A 20,983-nucleotide genomic window follows, 5' to 3' on the forward strand; every position below is an offset into this window, starting at 1 on the left:
TCAATATGGTGTACTTCTCAGTGCCATGTTTACATTACTTTGTTTATTTTATCATTGCTAATTGTGGAATGCAAATTTTCTTTCACTTGCCATGTTTACTTTTTTCTATCATTCATTTTCTCTGGTATCTTTACTTCTATCTATAATTTAAACAATTATTGAAAATTTCTCTCCCATGTTTATGATGCTGTGTTGATTTTCTCTGACATGTCAAATTTTCTGTAATTTTCCCTTATCTGTAATTTTCTCTGGCATATCCAATTTTCTCCCTTATCTGTAATTTTCTCTGACATTTCCATTTTTCTCTGGGATTTAATGTTGACATCTCTATGCTTTAATCATTGTCTAGAAATGGCAAAACGTAAAGGCAGCGAAACACCGGAAATACCAAGCAAAAAAAAGAAACTGTCTCAGTCTTCTTATGGACTAGGATCAAAAACCAGCAGCAAAACACTAGAAACACCAAGGAAGCAAGAACAACTCTCTCAGTCCTCTTATCATCTAAGATCAAAAACCAGCACTAAAACACCACAAACTCCTTCCCAAAACACACAAGTCCAAGCTGATGAAGCAACTAGCATCTAGATGAGTACCCCAACTTCAAAAGACTCAAGCTCAAGGGGGAAAAAACCTGTTAAACTCCACAGAAAGAGAGCTCACTACAGCATTCAATTCCGATCCAACCTCTCATCTGTCGTCTCCTTCTTTCAAACACTTAAATTCAGTTCAAAACATCTTCTAGAGCTTCAAAAGACCCCATTCTGGTATTTGATCCAAGCTCTAACCACTGGAAGGATGGATCCAAAGAAATCTAGGAAATCCGATGATGATGTAGTTGCCATAATCCAATGTTACAATGAAAAAACAAAATCATTCACAGTTGGGAAGAAGAACCTGACCTTTACAACAAATGACATGACCTTGATTTTTGGTTTGGAAGGAGGTAAAGGAGCCATGTCATTAAGATACTCTAAAAAGCCAAAATCTGCATTCCTCAGGAGAAGATTCCAAAAGGACACAAGGCTCATTGGTCCTGTTCTTAAAAATGCCTTGGTCAAAGCAATGAAAGGCAAGCAACCAACTGACTTCAAAGATGTAGCAATCATTGTTACATTGTACTTGTGTCTCACCCTATTTTTTGCAACAAGTGGGAATTCAATAGGTTGGGTTTTTATAAAGTATGTGGAACCTCTTGAATCAATGAAACAGTATGATTGGCCGGAAGCAATCACATCAACATTGATTGATTCTATCATGGCATTGCATAGAACTCCAGAAAAAGTTACGGGGTGTGTCATTGCATTGCTGGTAAGTATAATATCCATTCAAATTTACAGTTATCATACTTACAAATTTGTGCGTTTACAAAATTTTATTTACTTTCATTTTCATCACAGTATTGGCTATGTGAACATGCAACTATCATTGACTCAGAAGACAGTAACACAACAGACTTCCCAAGATGTGCCAAGTGGAACCTTCAAACCTTGACGAAACAGCTGCAGAAGACACCAGTCCACTCTCTTGCACCTCGACAGGTTAGATTCCTATTGCTACCGAAATCTCAGTGAAATTTCAAAATTTCTCTGACCACTGCTTTGTTTCCCTCCTTGTGCATTGATTGATTAAGATTACTTTTCTCTGAAATATCAATTTCTGTTTTCTTTTTTGTTAACCACTGGTCTATTTCTGCCATTGTAATCAATTTTCTCTGACATCTAAATTTCTCTGACCACAATTGTAACACATTAACTTATATGCCCTGATTCATTTTCTCTAATATCTGAATTATGTTCTTTGTTACATAATTTTCTCTGGCCCATCAAATTTTATCTCCTTGTGTGTAATTTTCTCTGCCCATAACTTGTGTGCCTTGCATCTTTGATAAACACTGTTAATTTCTACCCTTCTAATGAATTTTCACTGGAATTCAAATTTCTCTGACACAAATATAGTAAAACATTAACTTATAAACACTGCTTATTTCACTGTTTCATAATTTTCTCTGCCCCATAAAATTAACTCCATATCTCTAATTTTCTCTGGCCCAATACAATTTTCTCTGAAGTTTGTTTCCAATTAGTATCATTTAGATGAATTTTATTTTCCTTATTTGAATTTTTTCTCTCAGTGAATTTTGTAACATTTCTCTAATAAAAGAGTCTCCTGTTACAGATTGATAACAAGCAGCTAGTCAAAAACCCATCTGAGGAGTTCTGTCTTGGCAAAAAGACGAAGAAAGAATTAAAAAAGGCAATTGTCATATTCAATGAGACATTACAAGATCCATCTGAAGATAGAGGGAATGAACAAAAAGAAGGCAACACAGAAGAATACGAAGCCAGCAATGGACAAGAACATCAAGCAAGCAGCACAGAAAAAGAAACCACCAAAGAAAGTGAAGAAATAGAACCAGAAGACAAAGAACAAAATGAACAAAAAGAAGAAGACAGTGAACAAGAAGATGAAGATGAAGATGAACAAGAAGAAGAGAACAAGGATGAAAGTGATGAAGAAGAAAATAATGAGCAGATGGACCAACAACATGATGGCATTTGTGGCTCAACAATGCATCAGCCTGAAGAATTTGAGGAATCAAAGGATGCCCAAATTGCTGATCTACGTCAAAGACTGAAGGCACTGTCTCAATCTAAAAAAGAAGAAGACAGAAATTGGATGGAATTACTTGCTGAAAAGGATATTTCAATAAGAATCCTGACATCACATAACTCAGAACTTCAAGAAAAAGAAAGCACAATCCGAATGAAACTAAGGATGTTGGAGGTTGAAAAAGCAGACGATGCAAAAACAATTCAACAGTTGAGGTGTTCAAATTCGGAGCTTGAAACTGAAAATGCCAAATTGCATGAACAAGTTCAAGAACTATCTTTCCAACTAGCAACACAACCATACCGAACACCAACACAACTTCAACCACAAGGTCAGTGAAAATCTTGAGCCACAAAAAGTTATGTCCTTGTGCCATCATAACTCAGAGAAATTTCTATTTATTATAATTTTCTCTGTCATTGGTAATTTTCTCTGGAAGTTATATCTCTCTCAACACATTAGTTATATTTCTACTGCTCATTTCATTTCTCTGTATATTTTCTTATTCTATTTTTGGGGCTTGTTTGATTTTCACTGTGTATAGTTGGAATGCAACTGGAACAACAACCAACAACCCAACAAGAGCAAATCCCACACAAACAACAACCGAAAGAAAAGAAGAAACTCTATGGTAACTGCAAAATATTGAATTAAATAAATTTACATATTGAAATATCATCTGTTGCTTCAGAGAAATTTCACTTTTCCTAATATTTTCACTGCCTACAGTCAAAAAAGATCCAACCTCAATGATAAAAAATTTAAAGGCAAAAGAAAGGAAGGAAAAGCAGCATGATCCAGAATTCCAATATCCGAAAGTTGCGAAAGTGACCAGAGCTTCAAAACAAGCTACAAAACAAGTTGAGCAAAGTACGAAGGACAAAGAAGTGCTTGATGCTGATGCATACGTCTTGCCTCAACCTATAAACATCACAAAATCTTGGGTCTTTCCACAAACTCTTCCCATTTCAAGATTGATAAAAGATCATATAAAAGACATCTTGCAGCACATATCAAATGTGTCTGGGCTTGAGTAAGTACAACAAACAAAATAGAACATAACAAACAACAAATTACAAACTTATGTTGCATTAACAACAATTCAATCCCTTCTTTGTCATCTTGTAGAGCTTTAATTTGGACAAGTGAGTTGAATATCATTACCTTTGAAGACATTGGAAACCTCATAAAGCAAAAAGAAATTGCCAACAATGTAAGTCTTTCCCTTTCATCAACATTTCTCTGCAATGTTCCATCAGCCTTTATAAAACAATATTACAATTATAAATCATATTTTTCAGGTCATTGATGGCTATGGAGAGATCCTTTTGGCTGACCAAATCAGAGAGAAACAACAACCAACCTCATTTTTTTTCACATCCATGTGCTTAGTATGTTACTACTATTTTATTTGATTTTCTCTGGAATTTACTTTCTACTTTCTCTTCTTAATATACTTCTTGAAGTCAGTTGTGTCACTAACAAAACCATTTTTTGATTTTCTCTGAGCACAGAATTTCATCAACATGACAGAAAATCAAAGTTTTCGAGTGTCCTTATTTGACAAGCATATTGAAATAGCATGGAGGAACTATAGGTTCCTCCATTTCCCAATAAATACTGGAGGTAATGAGAAGTCCACACATGGAAATCACTGGACCTTGCTTGTCCTGGACAAACAAGACAATTTATGGAGGTTTTACAACTCACTGAGGCCAAGGAGGGATGATGCAGAAGACAAATATGTCAAAGATGCAAAACAATTGGTAACGAGTGCAAATTTCTCTGATCCATCATCATCTTTATGTGATGATAATTTTCATAGAATCCCATTGACTTGTCCGTAAATTTCTCTGTTATATAAAAATTATTTTTTTGCAGCAAGATTACGTGGAGAATTTTTTGAAAGCTTGTCTTGAAAGAGACGCTCAATCACAACCCTCTTTCAAATTAATTAACTCACAAAACACAAGTTATGACTTTGAGTATGTCAACAATGCTCCACAACAAGAAAGCGATTCGTAAGTTTCATACATCTATAAATAAGATAATTTCAGTTGCATGTTTCTTAAAACTAACCATACCTATAATTTGTATGCAGTCTGGATTGTGACCTCTTTGTCTGCTATATAATGAAACAATATAGCAAGCATGAACCTATCAAATCCAAATTGTCCACACAAGAGATAAGGTTGATGAGGGCAGAACTCATAGAGAGATTTGTGACCGAAGTTGGCCGGTCATGGACTGAACCAATTGAAATACCTCCAGAAGAACCACAAATGTAATAGTGAAACTAGTGAAAGGAAGACAATATACATACCCACACAGAGAAAATTGTCTCACATATATGTATATATCCTTTCTTGTTGATACATTGAAGGAATGATGATCCTTGACGTATATGTATATATCCTTTCTTGACTAATCTAAATTTCATTTTTTTTTTTTATTTCGACTAATGTAAATTTCAACAATTGTCTGCCAGAGAAAATTGTCTGCAGAAATTTCTCTGGTATAAACTACCAGAAATTCACAGAGAAATTTAACTTGTATCGTCCCAAGGGGATGCCTATATGATCATTTAATCTGTAAAACTTTGTGTTGGTACAAAACAATCATCAAACTCAACAAAACACAAAGCACACAGTAATTTTATCTGCCACTGGAAAATTTCATTGCATGAATTTCAAATTTCAGAACACAATGCCCATATAGTTTTCTCTGATGGTGAAAAATTTCTCTGGATGAAAATTTCTCTGGCTTTGACACAAATTTCTGAGTTCAAGTGAGTCCAGAGAAATTCTTCCCTGGTCCAGAGAAATTCTCAACTCAGAGAAATTCCAAAAGAGCTTGATTTTGTTTCTTGGTTGTAGAATAATTTTTTGAATGCTCTGTCTGCTGTGCACATTTCTTGAAATGACTGATATGAAGCTACCAGAAATTTACAGATAAATTTAACTCATATCTCACCAAAGAAGGTGCCTATATGATCATTCAATCTCTAATGCACTGTGTTAGTACAAAACAATTATCAAATTGAAAAAACACAATCCACACAGTACTTTAGTCTGCCATTGTCAAATTTATGTGGATGAATATGAAGCTTCAAAACACAACACACAGAATTTTCTCTGCCATAGGAAAATTTCTCTGGATGAATTTGACAGGTACTACAAACCCACTGCCTATAGTATATATCAACAAACACACTTTAACTGATATTGAAAAATTTCTCTGGATGAATTTGATTGATATTATTATATACACTGTCCAAAAAATAAATTTCACAAAACAAAATACACAAAGTAATCATCAAATGTATTATTCCATCAATAAAATGTATAATCCTCAACTATTTACCAAAGGTTCCTTGCATGTCCTCTTATTATGGTGACCGATACTCTCACAACGACTACACTTAATCACCCTTTTAAACTCTTCAGTAGAAGCAATTCAGTTCTTCTTCGGCCTCCCAGCAGGTCTCTTGCTCAATGGAGGTAAAATCATAACATCTTTAATGCTACACACAGATTTTTCAACAGTTGGAACTGGGCCAATCGAAAAGGAGTATGCTTGACGATACATATCAGCATGAAAAAATAGTTCAACAAATGAATTCAAATTCTTTCCACTCCTAAAAATTGCAGCAACAGCATGTTGACATGGATACCCATTTATTTCCCATTTTCGACATGAACAAGTTCTCAACCCAAGATCAACCATAACCGAAGGAAAACAATGCACTTCAAAGACATTATCAGATGATAAACTCACATTCCATGTCCTCCCGTCCAAAAAAGACTTCTCCAACACACTATCCATACGAGGACACAAAATTTTATTCCATTTACTAGAGAGCAGCCTCCTATCAGACCTCATATTCATGATTTGCAACCGTATCATGTCCACCAAATTTGTTATTGGCAAGTGCCGAGCTTCTTGTATCCATGAATTGAATGACTCAGCAACATTTGAATACATCTCACCATAACGTTTCCCTGCAAAATATGCATCACTCCAATTTTCATATGGTAAACTTCTCAAGAAAACACTCACAATGTCTCCTCCCTCACTTTTTAACTCATTTAACTTGAAATGAAATGATGCCTTTGTTGGAGCATATGCACATTCTGAAAACTTGGACACAATCGTCTCCCTAACCAAATTTGTGTTTCCACATGACAACTTATCCCTCAAATTTCTCTTTAGATGTTCCAGACAAAATCCATGAAAGCAGTTCGGGAAAAACCTAGCAATTCCCTCCACAATTCCACAATGTCGATCTGATATGAAACTTATCACCCTTTCTGATCCTAATACTCCATATAAATGTTCAAGAAACCAACACCAATTGTCTTTATTCTCAGCATCAACAACAACAAAAGCTACAGGAAAAAAACCTACAAAACAAATAGGAACAAGCATATTAGGTACACACATGCAGAGAAAAATAGAACAATAAACAACCAGAGAAGTTTGACACTGCCAACATCCAGAGAAAATTCACACATTTGCAACATCCAGAGAAAATTGAATAAGTGACCAGCTACAGAGAAAATTCACACAATCATAATATACAGAGAAAATTCACTTAGTGACCACCTACAAAACAACAGAGAAAAATAGAACAATAAAATAACCAGAGAAGTTTGACACTGCCAACATCCAGAGAAAATTCACACATTGGCAACATCCAGAGAAAATTGACTTAGTGACCAGCTACAGAGAAAATTCACACAATCATAATATATAGAGAAAATTCACTTAGTGACCACCTACAGATACAATTCACACAATGACAACATCCAGAGAAAATTCATACACTGACAAAAATCCATTGAAAATTCTCACAGTGGCCACAACAATAGAAAATCCACACAGTGGCCAAAACCAGAGAAAATTCACATTCACTCAATTCCTACATGTATAGAAAATTCACATACTTAGATAAAAATAGATATATTTACAATTACCTTCATTCTCATCTTTCCCCGTTGCAGCAAGCATTACTCCTTTGTATCGTCCTTTCAAAAATGTTCCATCAAGAAAAAGCAATGACCGACAATATTTGAAACCAGCAATGCATGCATGAAAAGCCACAAACACTCTTTTGAAACGCTTGTTATCTTCAAAATCTAACTCAAAACGACTCCCTGGATTGTTCTTCAATGCCTCATCAAAATACCACCGTAATTGATCAAATGACAAACAAAAATCCCTATATGTACTACATTTTGCTTTCTCAACACTCAACCAACCACAGTTATAACTAATTGAGACCCCATACTTGTCTTTCATTTCTTTCACAACATCCACTGGACGAGTTAAAGGTTTTGCACTTACCTCTTCAAGTATCAGCCCAGAAACCAAGCTGGAAGTCATCCTCGAATGTTTACTCGTACGAACCGCCACACCACACGTATGTTCATTGTTCAAAGTCCTTATGTAGAAGAACCCATTTGTTTTTTCAACAGAAGCATGTACACGCCACATACATCCCCTTGATTCCTTATATGCACATTCTGCCGTAACCCTCAGCTTGTCATTTTTAACATACGTAAACTGAAAACCAACCTCAATAGCATACTTGCATAAAAAAATACGGAACTCAACGACACCACCCTCAAACTTTTGTCCAACACTCGTAATATTATTCCGCCAACTAGCCGACAATAACACCTTTTCTTGGTGAAAACAAAACTTAGAGAGTGAATTCCTTTCAACATCCACCAGCCTATCACGCTCACCATCCACAACATCTACCCAATTAGACCCCACTTCATCATCTTCATCAGAAGTACTACATCTACTAACTGAAACATCAACTATATCAACACCGCGTGCACAAACAACCCTCAACATATTCAGAAAATCAATATTATTTCGAACCATAAAATTCGGATGGCCCAAAATAGAATATGAAATACACATAGTCTCAGGTTTCAAATTCTCCCATGTTTTACACAAAATGCCAACCAATTCCTCAAAATTCAATTCGCATGAAACATTAATGACAATAGTATCATTCCCATATTTGCACAACAACAACACTGCACTGTCCATTGAAACTGAAACAAAAAACAACAAAAAAAATCACAGAAACACTTCACAATAACAACATAAATGTACAGAGAAATTTCTAAAAATTATAATTTTCTCTGAACTTAAAATAAAACTCCAAAGACATCTACAAACTAATATTCACCTTCAAGATGATAAAAAACAAAATCATAGAAACTTAATGAATCACAGAGAAATTTACTGCTAACAATTAAACACAATTATAGAAAAAAAATCACATAGAATAGAAGTCCAGAGAAATACTTTTCTCTGAACTACAAACTGAAAGTGAGTAACAAACTTACAATTTTCGCTGAACTACAAATACAAGTATAGAGAAATTTATGAACTTACATTCACTTTCTCATATTCTATCTCCATTACAAACTTCTAATAATATGTCCATATCCACTTATAATTTCCTCTGGACTACACAAACAATAGTGCAGAAAATGAAATTTCTCTGGTTTGAAAAAACATAGAACACAACTATAATTCATCAGCATGTTGATAAAAAACAGAGCACCAAAAATGAACTCTAAACATCAAAATCACCTACACTGTCAACACTATCTGAAATTGATCAAAAAAACAAAGAATGAAAAATTAATTCCAAAAATAAAAATCAACTCTATCAAGCTAGCCTCTCTCTAAACAAAAATCAAAATACATTTGGAATCTAAATCGAAAACAAACCTAATTCAACTCAACTCAAAAACCTACGCGATCAACACACTGTCAACACTCTTTCAAATTGATTAAAAAACAAATAATAAAAAATTAATTCTAAAAATAAAAATCAACTCTATCAAGTTGGCCTCTCTCTACACAAAAATTCAAAACAAATATCAAAATGCATGTGCTATCTCCATCGAAAACAAACCTGATTCAACTCCACTGAAAATCTACGCGATCAATACACTATCACACCACTGAAATCTCCGACGAAATCTCCAACAAAATCTACACGATCGTAGCAATCTTTCTCGTCAACTCCACTGAAATCTCCGACGAAATCTCCACCATAAAATCTCCACTGAAATCTCCGACGAAAACTCCGACAAAATCTCCCCTTCAAATTCGGTTTCCAAAATGTATCAGTTAAGTCAACCATATAATATTCAAACAAATTTATGTTATAAAGGAAGGGTAATTTAGGTACTTTATAACCTAAAATAAATTTGAGGGACCTTAGCCATCAAAACATATTATAAAGGACCTCTCCTCATATCAAAAGTAAAGGAGGGACCTTAGGCCAATTTTCCCTTTTAAAAATTATAAATATCTCATTATTAAAATTTTTTATTTAATAAAATTAATTAAAAAAATAAAATTTTTAACTACTTTTCTATAAAATAATAAAATTATGTAAATTATTAATTAAAATAAAATTTTAATATTATTAAAAAATATTAATTAACTAATAATTTATTAATAAAATATACCATTTATTATAAAATTAAAAATTTTAAGAGAAGTGATATAATTTTAAGTAAATGTGAAGACAGAGGTGTATCTGTCTTTATAATTTAACCTAATTTATATTTTTATATATCTATATTATTATATATGTGAGCACGTGACTTGATATTAAATAGTGTGGTGGCTTCTACTTAGGAATGGCAATGGGGGGTAATGGGGTGGATATTAATTCCCCATCCTCATTCCCCTATAATATATTTTCCCCATTCCCCATTCCCCATTCCCCATGGGTACCACCCTCCCCATTTTTTAATGGGTATGGATTTTCTCCAACCCACTTTAATCCCCATTTTTAATTTTTATATTTAATGTTAACAACCACTTTTTTTTTTCTTTTTTTTTTTTTTTTTTAAGGTTCACAACAAAAACTAAATATACCTTCAATCTTTTTTCTTTCTTTTTAAATATATTTAATGTTAACAATTTTTTATTTTATTTTTATTTTTTTTAAGGTTCACAACAAAAGTTAAATATACCTTCAATCTTTTTTTTTTAATATATTTAATGTTAACAATTTTTATTTATTTATTTATTTTTTTATTTTTTTTTTAAGGTTCACAACAAAAGTTAAATATACCTTCAATCTTTTTTCTTTCTTTTTTAATATATTTAATGTTAACAAATTTTTTTTTTTTTTTTTTTTTTAATTTAAGGTTCACAACAAAAGTTAAATATACCTTCAATCTTTTTTCTTTCTTTTTTAATATATTTAATGTTAACAACCTTCTTGTTTTTCTTTTGTCTTTTTTTTATAAAGGTTTTAGCTAAATATACCTTCAATCTTTTTTCTTTCTTTTTTAATATATTTAATGTTAACAACTTATTTTTTTATTTTATTTTTTATTTTTTTAAGGTTCACAACAAGCTAAATATACATTCAATCTTATTTTATTTTATTTGGTTCAACAACAAAATCAAATACACATTAATTAATTAATTAAAAAGTTTGTTTTATAATAATCAAATATATAATTTTGAGAAAATCAAAAAGTTTGTTTGAAGAAAGTGTTATAAGACTCATATTAAATTGCATCAGGGCATAAATAAGGAATTGTTAGCCACAGACAATTTAGACATTAAACCATCTTTCTCTTAGCAAATTTGAACAATTCATTTTAATTTATCCAAAATCTAATTATACCTTTAACAAATCTGAATCACTTATTTTAAGATATCTATGCATTACCACACCCAATCCATCCTCCATCTTCTTCCTTTAGTCCCCCACGAATTTTGTTGTTTGTTACTTTTAAAAAACAAAAAATATTTTTTCAATTAAATTTTTACTAATTTCACAACACCATCACCACTATTCTCACTTTCACTGTCACACTACCATCACCATAGCCACTACCATCATCACTGCCGCCATCACCCCACCACTATGTAACAATTTCTACTTTCACCTTCGTTCCATCACCACCACCACCAAATATAAAAAAATATATTTTGAATTTTTTTTATAAAAAATATTTTTCATTAAAAAATATTTTCTATCTAAATAAATGAAGCATAACATTGGGAAACAAGCTGATTTCAGTTAAATCTGTTCATAACTAAGAAAAATTCTTTTAATTTAAAAAAAATTATTTAGTATGACTTTGTATCCCCTTTTTGTTTTTCTAGCAAATAAATCTATGTACCCATCATTTCTAACCAATCACAAGTCATGCTTGTTTTGATTCTCTACAATTTCCTTATTTTCAAATACATTCATATATATATATATATATATATGTTGTATAAATTGTGTGATAACATAAAACAAATAGATTCATACTCGTTAATTGAAATTTCAGAACAAGCAAACCATTTTGAAAATTACAATACACAACAAAATAAAATAACATAGAAAAGCAAACCGAAACCTACACTAGACAATGTCCTTAATTTTTTTTAAATAAATTTAAAAAATTCTAGATATGCATAAAATTTGACAAGAATAATGTGACAATGTTAATTAATGTGTATTTGATTTTATTGTTGAGCCAAATAAAATAAAATAAGATTGAATGTATAGCTTTGGTTGTGAATCTTAAAAAAAAAAAAAAAAAATGGTTGTGAACCTTAAAAAAAAAATTTAAAAAAAAAAGAAAAAAGAAATTAAATATATATTTAGCTTTGGTTGTGAATCTTAAAAAAAAAAAAAAAATTGGTTGTGAACCTTAAAAAAAATTAAAAAAAAGAAAAAAATTAAATGTATATTTAGCTTTTGTTGTGAATCTTAAAAATTAAAAAAAAATGGTTGTGAACCTTAAAAATAAAATAAAAAAATATTGGAGGTATATTTAGCTTTGGTTGTGGATCTTAAAAAAAAAAAAAAAAAAAAAAAAAAAAAAAAAAAAATGGTTGTGAACCTGAAAAAATAAATAAATAAAAAAAAGAAAAAAGATTGAATGTATATTTAGTTTTAGTTGTGAATCTTAAAAAAAAAAAAAAAAAAGCATATGGGGAAATTAGTGGGTATCCATCCCCAACCCATCCCCTGTGGATATTTAAAGAATATCACCTACCCTACCCAATGGATAAGAAAAAGAGGGGAAAACCCATGTATTTGGGTTGGGTCTCCATGGATACCCACAGGGTAGGTTATCCATTGCCATCCCTACTTCTACTTCTATCACGTGATAATTTTTCTATCTTAAAAATAAAAAAATATTATTAAAAGCGTGAACAAAATTTAAACTCAAAACCTTATATTTCATTAAGAACATTCTAACCATTTAAATAATATACATATTATAACATTAATTTTTTTATTATTTATTTTTATAAGTAAATTACACCTGCATTATGTGCCACCACTAATATATATATATATATATCCATTTAGTTTATTCTATTGTTCATGGTCTTTTTCATTGTAGTTTTCATCCCAACTGCACACAACATCTCTTTCTAAATTGTGATCCCACCTTTCCTCTTCAATCTGTTTTACAGATTTGCTCTGTTTGGTAATCTGCAACCCCAAATACGACAACAATCAATTGCACCCGTTAATCATCACCCACACCACACCCATCATAAAATACTACTCATTATTCAAACCATTCCATTTTGTACCCATCACACCATTTTATCATTAAACAAACAAATCAAACCAGCCCAACTCTTTCTTTGTTCTTCAAAATAGTTTTGCTATTTTGCTCTTCTTTTTTTCTTTTCTTTTTTTTTTCTGGTGGATCTGAGGTCTCTCTCTATCTCTGCAACTGTTAATGGGTTTTGGTCAATTCTTGGTTTTGAATTGTTTTGCATTCATTTTCTCATCTGGGTCTCTTGGATTTTCTTGGTTTCTTGGCTTTTCTGTGATTTGGGTTTTAAATAGAGGCTAATTGAGAGAGAATTAGGCTGATCAGTGCTGAGAGAAGCTGTTTGTTAGCAGAGAAACTACACAGGGATTCAGGTATCATACTTGAAATTCTCATGAAAATTTGATGTTGTTGCTTTCTTTGTGCTGTTTATGTTCACTGTTTGAATTCTTACATATTTAGATCCATCACTTGCAAAAATTTACCATAGCATTGCCCTCTCTCCCTCTCTCTCTCTCCCTCTCTCTCTCTCTCTCCATTTTGTTGGTTTCTTGAAAATTGATATAAATTAATGAGAACTTAGACCTTGAGCATTGTTTAAATTTTCAACAGGGGAATGATCTTTTTAGCAAGAGTTTCGTGCACTGGGTCAGATTGATGTTTTAAGTATTTTTAAATGATGTTTTATTTTGCTTGTGCTTTCAGTGACAGAAAGCTTAGCAACAAAAGTTGTATTTGTCTGTTTACAGTCCATCTTCGAAAATCATTAAAATATACATAATTTTGTTAGTATTTTATGCAAAATTTAGTTAGATCTTTGGACTTGGTTTGTGTTGCATTAGCAGAATCTGACTTTTTCAATGGAATTTTCTACCATAGAATATGCCTCAAGACGGTCTGAGATCGGCTGTGTACAGATCATTTGTCATATGTGATGATCCAAAAGGCGTAATTGAATGTAAAACAATCAGAAAATCCAAAACCAATCCTAACAGATCAGATGAAAAAGGAAAAAATCGAAGAAATCCTAGGAATTTGAATTCCTCTTCTGCATTCAAAGAAGAATCAATGAAGATGGGCTCGAAAAATGTCAGAGAAGAAGATTCAGATAACCCATGGTCTGTGGGGATGACAATTGATGGGCATTCTACAGAAATTGCGAAAGATTTGTTGAAAGGAGCTCTTGATTTGCAAGAGTCTTTGATCATGCTTGGAAAACTACAAGATAAGTTGTGGGAAAATCGAAATGAAAAATCTAGGGGAGACAGAATTGGTGAAGTGGGGATTGAAAGAACAAAATCCCATCACTTCCAAGATCATAATTCCCAAATGGGATTTGAGAAACCGGGATTTTCTGCTGATGGGTGTTCGAGGGATTGTTTTGAGGAGCTTAGGACTGTGATCAGAGACGGCCTTGCTAGGCAAAATCTTTTGCTGCCCAGTTGCACTGAAAAAAAGGCTTACTGTGATAAAAGAACACTGGACTCGGGTACTGATATTGCCTCCACTAGCTCAAGCCAGTCCTTCCAAGGCTTTGCCTCTTCTGATAGTTCACTCTCATCAAATGCTCCTCACAAGTCAAAAGGCTCGAATTTGATTGCCAAGCTTATGGGTTTGGAAGAAATTCCCTCAGAAACCGTGCAGATTTGTCCCCAGAAAAAGTTGGAGAGTAAAATGATTTCCTTTCAGAGAAGGCCTATGTTTGAAATTGACATGCCAAAGGCGAGGAAATCTCATTCTGCTGATTATAAGGTAGATACAGAACAGAAGAAACTGAAAGAAATAGTCAAAAGATTTGAAAACATGCAATTTGAAGGGCTTGTGAATGGCAATTCTGACGAAGGGTTTGGGCTTCAATCGCATCGTTCTGATGCATCCAACTCCAAAAAGAGGTATACTGAAGATGCCCCACCTATTGTAATAATAAAACCTTTGCAATTTTCAAGTGTGGAGGTGGAAGAGACTCGCCTGCAAAAGTTTCTTCACGGTATGGGAGCCCTCGACAGCAAGAAGGTGCTTGGGGAATTGAAAATGCAAGAACTTCAAGCCCTAGCCACAGGCCATTGTGAAGAAGGTTTTAGTACCGGTAATTTGTCTAGAAGACACAGAGGTGAAGAAACTCCAATCAAAAGGCTTGGCCGGGAAGGGGTAAAAAATTCTAAAGGGATACAAGCAAAAGCAGAAGAGAAAGTAGTCCAGACCAATGACAAGCTGTCTTCTAATGAGTTGAAAGCTTTCGTACTGCCTTCAAATCAGCAAGAGAAAAAGAAAGTGATTGGGAAGAAAGTTGATAGGATACAGAAGGTGGCACTGCGAGCAAAGAAACCAGAAGAAATGGAGAAAGTGAAATCCAAAGCTGTTTCTAAGTCCCATGATGAAACCAAAGTGACCTCCACAAAACAAAGAAAACCTGAGACGGGGTCAATCATTGCAAAGAGCTGTATTTCCCAGCAAAAATCCACCTCCTCAAGCGGCAATTCAAAACATACAACACCAGCCATATCGTGTAATCGTGGTGATCGGGAAAAGAATCTGAATAATGAGAAGCCAAGCAAGGAGCCCTTGGCAGCTAATTCTGTTGTGAGTCCTAGCATTCAATTTTTACAGTCTTAATATTATTTCTTTTAGAAACTTCTGTTTGTTCTCTGATTTTTATATGCATATACTGTTGTTTAAATATATTTTTTAAAGACAATAACAAAGTAGGCAATGCAATGTTGAAACTAACGAGACAGCCTTAGAATCATCACCAAATAAATAAAATTTTATTGTGAAGATTGAAACATTATATGACAATGCAGGTTGAAAATGTGGGATGCAAGTATGGTGACAAGTCAATTGGCCTTAGTTGTGAAAATGAATCCGATATGACAAGAACTGGCACTACAACTGCGGATCAACTCCTTCCTAAAGAAAGGACAGATTCCTCTGAATTTCAGAGTAAAGGTATGGCACATTCTTAGATTTGAATTTTTTAAATTATGAGAATTGGTAATGAAGTGAATTCTCTGCTCTCGCATACACGTACGCATTCTATAAGTATAAAAGGTACTAATTCATGGAGGAGGACTTTCTCTTATCCGAGTGTCTTCAGGGCAAGAAAACTATATTACAATTATGGTTCAAAGTTCTATGCCCGCCTGACCCGTCACTAGCTGTTGGACGTAACTTATATCATTTCTTTGCATAGCGTTCCCACAAGTACAGGAAAAAGAAAAATGGAAAAGGGTACTGCTATTTTAATGTCTGCATATGGGGATTCTATATCTATAACTGGATTGAAAATATACACACATATAGGGCGAGTCATTACTCTACCTTAGGGTGCATATAGAGGTACTTGCATTTGCAATACGCAGTTCAATTGTATTGATTTTTATGGGGCTTTTCATGTCTTTTTAATTGCAGACCAGTATGATAGCAACCAGAATTCTATCTGCAATGTTATACCACAGACTACCCAACATGAAAGCTTCACCAAATCATCTGAAGAAGCTAACCATTGCATCAATAGTACTGAGAAGAAATGCTTCAGAACAGAAGCTAATGTCGAAGATTTGCTTTTGAGCAGTCCATTGTTCCTCAGTTATGCGGAGGAGCACTTTAATATCAATGACAAACATGCGATAGTTTTACAGAAAACTAGTTCAAATGATTCTGGGATAGCCGATGCTAGATTCTTGGTGGACTGTGCAAAGGAACTTGTGCAACATAAAAGCCTTAGATGTTCACAAACCAAACATCCATTGTTACTTGCTTCTTTGAGGAGCTCAAAGATCTCCATCTCGCTAGCCAAACTGGTCGAGGAAGTGCGTGATGGAATTGAGAATTTGAGAAGCTATAGTAAGCATGCCGGCGAGAAACTTGTTCTGGATCTTGAAAGCAAGGGAGTGATGAGCGGGGCATGGGATTTGGGTTGGAGGCATGACTTCACTGTGGATGAAGTGGAGCAAGTTGTGGGTGACATAGAGAAGCTACTTTTCAAGGAGTTGATAGAGGATTTGTTTGCTGATTGTGTTCTTTAGCATTTCAATCATGTTTAGATGTTTGGGTTTTAGAGGCTGGTAATGCTATTTTCTTTTTCTTTTTTTTGCATTTTTGGTACATCGGAGGGAGAGTCTTGCTTTTGGCAGTTCTAGCTAAGGCCGGTAATAATATTTTTGCAAGTGAGGATAGCATAATAATTAGTACAAGAAGATAGGGTAACAAAATTTTAGCTTGGACCTTGAGGATTTTATCCTTATTCAGTTTTTGCACATCGAAATCCTTCTCATCAGTACAATCTAGATTCAAGAAGAGGCCTCTTTCAAGATAAGAAAATTGAGGGTCTCAAGCAGGGGCAGAGCCACCAAAGGCTTTTGGGGGTGTGGGGGGTTGGGTTCACGTGCCCCTAAACTTTCAATATTTAAACTGGTACCCATATAGCTAAAAATTATGTATTATGTATCCTTTATAAAATTATAATAGTGGCTCTCTTTAAATTATGTAAAACTTTTTGCTTTTTTAAAATTTTAAAAGTTCTCTATTTTGTTATTTTGATTATTCTTGTACACTTTTACTTGATAGATCAAGGAAAGAATTGAATCAATTGATAATTCATTTCTTATTATGAGATTTATTTAGTTGCTTATTACTCCTCATCGTGGGACACTTCTTTTGAATTGATAGGATTGAATTTATTGATTATTTAGTTCATAGAATTTAGTTTTTTTTTTTTTTTGAGAGGACATAGAATTTAGTTATTGATCGTGGATTTATAAGTCACATTAATGTAAATCTCAAGATAATTGTAATAAAAATAAAATGTATAATTTTAATAATATCTCACTATTACTTATTATGGGTGGAAAAAAATTCATTGTTGTGATTAATATGTGCCCCTTTTGCATTGAATTTTTGGCTCCGCTACTGAGCAAAGTAGATCAAGTCCCTTGTGTATGAGTGAAGAAACATGTAACGCCTCCAAAATATTACAGTAAATTCAATCCTTAAAGCAGAAGAATAATAGAAATAAAACACGTTCATCCATTAGAGTTCGTTTATAAAAGTTAACACATGCAATATACATTCACAAATATTCATCATGAATCTACAGCATGTGTTGCAACGATAAGAGAATTGAAATTAAACAAATAGTCATATGCCTTATAGGCTTACATATTTCCAAGTCATGGCTTGGTTACATAAAAATGAGCCTAACTCAATACAATTTATGCCCTTGGCTATACAAAAAATACAACAAAATAAAGAAGCTCTTGCTCCTAAACTCTCTCCAAGCTATTGCCCTGGCGGAGGCATGTCACCAGCATCTAAAAATAGTTTTCCCCAAATAGGGTAAGCCAAAGCCCAGTGGAAATAATCTAACACAGTATATGAGATTTAACAAAGATTTGAGTGCAATGTGCATACATAATGCTTGTGACAAGACATTCACATTACATATGGTCGTAAAGTCCCGAAGTTCATATTTCAATTTATTTTCCTTCAATTCATTTCAAGTTCATTTATTCTTCTCAATTCAGGAGTCAATTCCATTATGTTTCAACAACCCAACTGAGGCTACAACTTAGTGGTTATCTAATCAATACAATTACCACACAAACACTTCAATCTGTCATTTTATGAAAATTTCGTTCACGGGATCGGCACCCATGTATAAACAAGATTTCGGGACTTTCACCCTGGACATTCCGGCCAACTTAATTTCAGTGGAGTTCATCCCCTATCTCCTCCCAAACAATGGAATACATCCTCTTTCTCCTCCCAAACAATCATACATATACAATGTATATAAATCATAGTCATATTTAATGACAACCAACAATAGATTAGTTTCAATTTACCTAATCCTCATGTAATTTCTATAACAATCATAGCTATCCTCCACTGATAGCCCAATACAGATATACAATCTCTATAACAGATAAATCATCAAATCTCTATAGGTGAGTGATTAAATAAATCCAACAACACCATTCATGCATACATCCACCAAATTTCACATTTTCCATATCAATTTCATTATTTTTACAAAATACGTATTCAAGATGTTTTGGGGCAAAGCTCTCCATGTTTCAAATATTAACCCAAAGGCGAAAATTTATTACTTTATCACAAGATGACCTCATATCCAAACCCCATAATCAATTATAAAACACCCACATAGAAATCCCTCTTTTCAAACTTAAACCCAAACCCTAGATTTGCTCAAAATACTTCCAAATCTCACCATTGTTACATAACAACAAATAACTAAGCTAAAAATCATATGAAAGTGTAAAAAATCCTTACCTCAAATAGAGAAGACGAGTCAAACAAGAGTGAAGCTTCAAAGATGCCGAGTTCCAACTCTATTCGGATCAAAATAGAGATCTTGAGATGATCTACCTTTTTATCAAAAGGATTAGGGTGAAGAAATCACTAGGAGTAGGCGAAAATGTAGAGAAAGAGAGAGAGTTTAGAGAGAAAGGGTCTCAACTTTAGGTTTTTTGGAGAAAAGATCTGAAAAAGTGCTGCAAAAAGTCATTTTCACGATCTGATATACGCACAGTCTGCTCAAGCGGAAGAGTTGATGCTCGAGCGTCAGACACAATAAGTTGTTCTGCTCGAGTGCAAGAAGTGACCCGCTTGAGCGCAGAATACACACATCTAGTACTTTTGCAAACAACAGACAAACTGCTCGAGCTTAAGAAAGGCCACTCGAGCGCCCACTCGCTCCAACGTAGGAAACGTTGCTCGAGCGTAGAAAACATTCTTCCAGTATTTTTGTAGACGTGAAAAGTACTGAGAGTTTGCAAATCCCTTTCGAGCGCAAGAATGGCTACTCGAGCGAATGAGCAAAAATTTAGGCAGCAAAGGTTTGAAAAAACAAGCAACCAATCTGTTTCAAACGCACAACTACAAGTCAATAACCAAAATTAAGGTTTGGAAAAACAAGCAACCAACCTGTTTCAAACGCACAACTACAATCCAATAACCAAAATTCAAGGGGGATTAAAGGAAAAACGACAATGACCAACATTCAGTAACCATAAACCCGAGTCCGAACTACTACAAGTGTCGGGTCAAATCCGGGATCACTATAAAACAACCAAAGTTTGAGGAGACTTGTGGAGAAATTGAAAAATAAAAAAAATAAAAAAAAGCATGGGGATCCAAACTTATGGTCCCTGAATCTATCTAGAATGGTAATGTGTGGTTGAAATTGAATTTGTGAAGTGTTAGGTTTATGTATAGAATAAATCTGAATCAAATAGGTTGATTGTAGAGCAGCTTGGGTTTGTTTAAATGATAACAATCAACAAATAGCTCAAAGAACAATGGCAATTCAGTGTTTATCGTCTCCATTAATGTTTGAAGCTACAACATGTTTATAGGAGTGTAAAATTGGCCCACAGCCCGGGGCGGGCTCGGTCTGTTTAGGCCCGAGCCCGAGCCCAACCCGAGACCCTAAGCCCTAATTTTGAAACTCGTGGGTCCAGTTTGTGGGCTCGCTTAAGGCCCACTCAAGGCTCGGTTCGCGCCGAGGCCCAGTGTATTTTTTAGTAGAAAATAATAAAATTTTAGTATAAAAAATAATAAAAAAAAACAAAACAAAATGGCTAGGCCCGCCTAAGCCCAAGATTAGGCCCAAGTCCACCGGCCCGCCCAAAACCCGAATACCCCTAGGCCAGGGCTAGGGTCTGGGCCTAATTTTTTGGCTCGTGGGCCGGCTTGACCTTGCCCGAATTTTGGCGGGAGCTCGCGAGGCCCAACATAGATTGGGCCGGACCAGGTCAGATTTACACCCCTACATGTTT

The 20,983-nt window shown here is 33.9% G+C and overlaps 3 protein-coding genes across 3 annotated transcripts; all 3 read left to right on the plus strand.

The window, feature by feature from the left end:
- Window positions 1-418: 418 nt before the first annotated feature.
- On the plus strand, window positions 419-3,264 carry LOC145805603 (uncharacterized). Its single transcript, XM_082900768.1, has 4 exons — window positions 419-1,308; window positions 1,398-1,538; window positions 2,176-2,398; window positions 3,194-3,264. Exons 1-4 carry the CDS (start codon window positions 586-588, stop codon window positions 3,262-3,264), a joined length of 1,158 nt encoding a protein of 385 aa, XP_082756894.1. The 5' UTR covers window positions 419-585.
- Window positions 3,265-3,337: 73 nt separating this feature from the next.
- On the plus strand, window positions 3,338-4,716 carry LOC145805942 (uncharacterized). Its single transcript, XM_082901429.1, has 5 exons — window positions 3,338-3,643; window positions 3,739-3,823; window positions 3,912-4,001; window positions 4,125-4,376; window positions 4,492-4,716. The coding sequence occupies exons 1-5, from the start codon at window positions 3,360-3,362 to the stop codon at window positions 4,633-4,635; spliced, it is 855 nt and encodes a 284-aa protein (XP_082757555.1). The 5' UTR covers window positions 3,338-3,359; the 3' UTR covers window positions 4,636-4,716.
- An 8,266-nt stretch (window positions 4,717-12,982) lies between these two features.
- On the plus strand, window positions 12,983-17,717 carry LOC114262502 (uncharacterized). Its single transcript, XM_028202861.2, has 4 exons — window positions 12,983-13,558; window positions 14,064-15,764; window positions 15,986-16,130; window positions 16,593-17,717. Exons 2-4 carry the CDS (start codon window positions 14,067-14,069, stop codon window positions 17,207-17,209), a joined length of 2,460 nt encoding a protein of 819 aa, XP_028058662.2. The 5' UTR covers window positions 12,983-13,558; window positions 14,064-14,066; the 3' UTR covers window positions 17,210-17,717.
- Window positions 17,718-20,983: the final 3,266 nt, after the last annotated feature.

Source organism: Camellia sinensis, chromosome 13 (genome assembly GCF_055761805.1).
Source record: "Camellia sinensis isolate YWXY chromosome 13, ASM5576180v1, whole genome shotgun sequence".
In the NCBI taxonomy this organism is placed as follows: domain Eukaryota; kingdom Viridiplantae; phylum Streptophyta; class Magnoliopsida; order Ericales; family Theaceae; genus Camellia; species Camellia sinensis.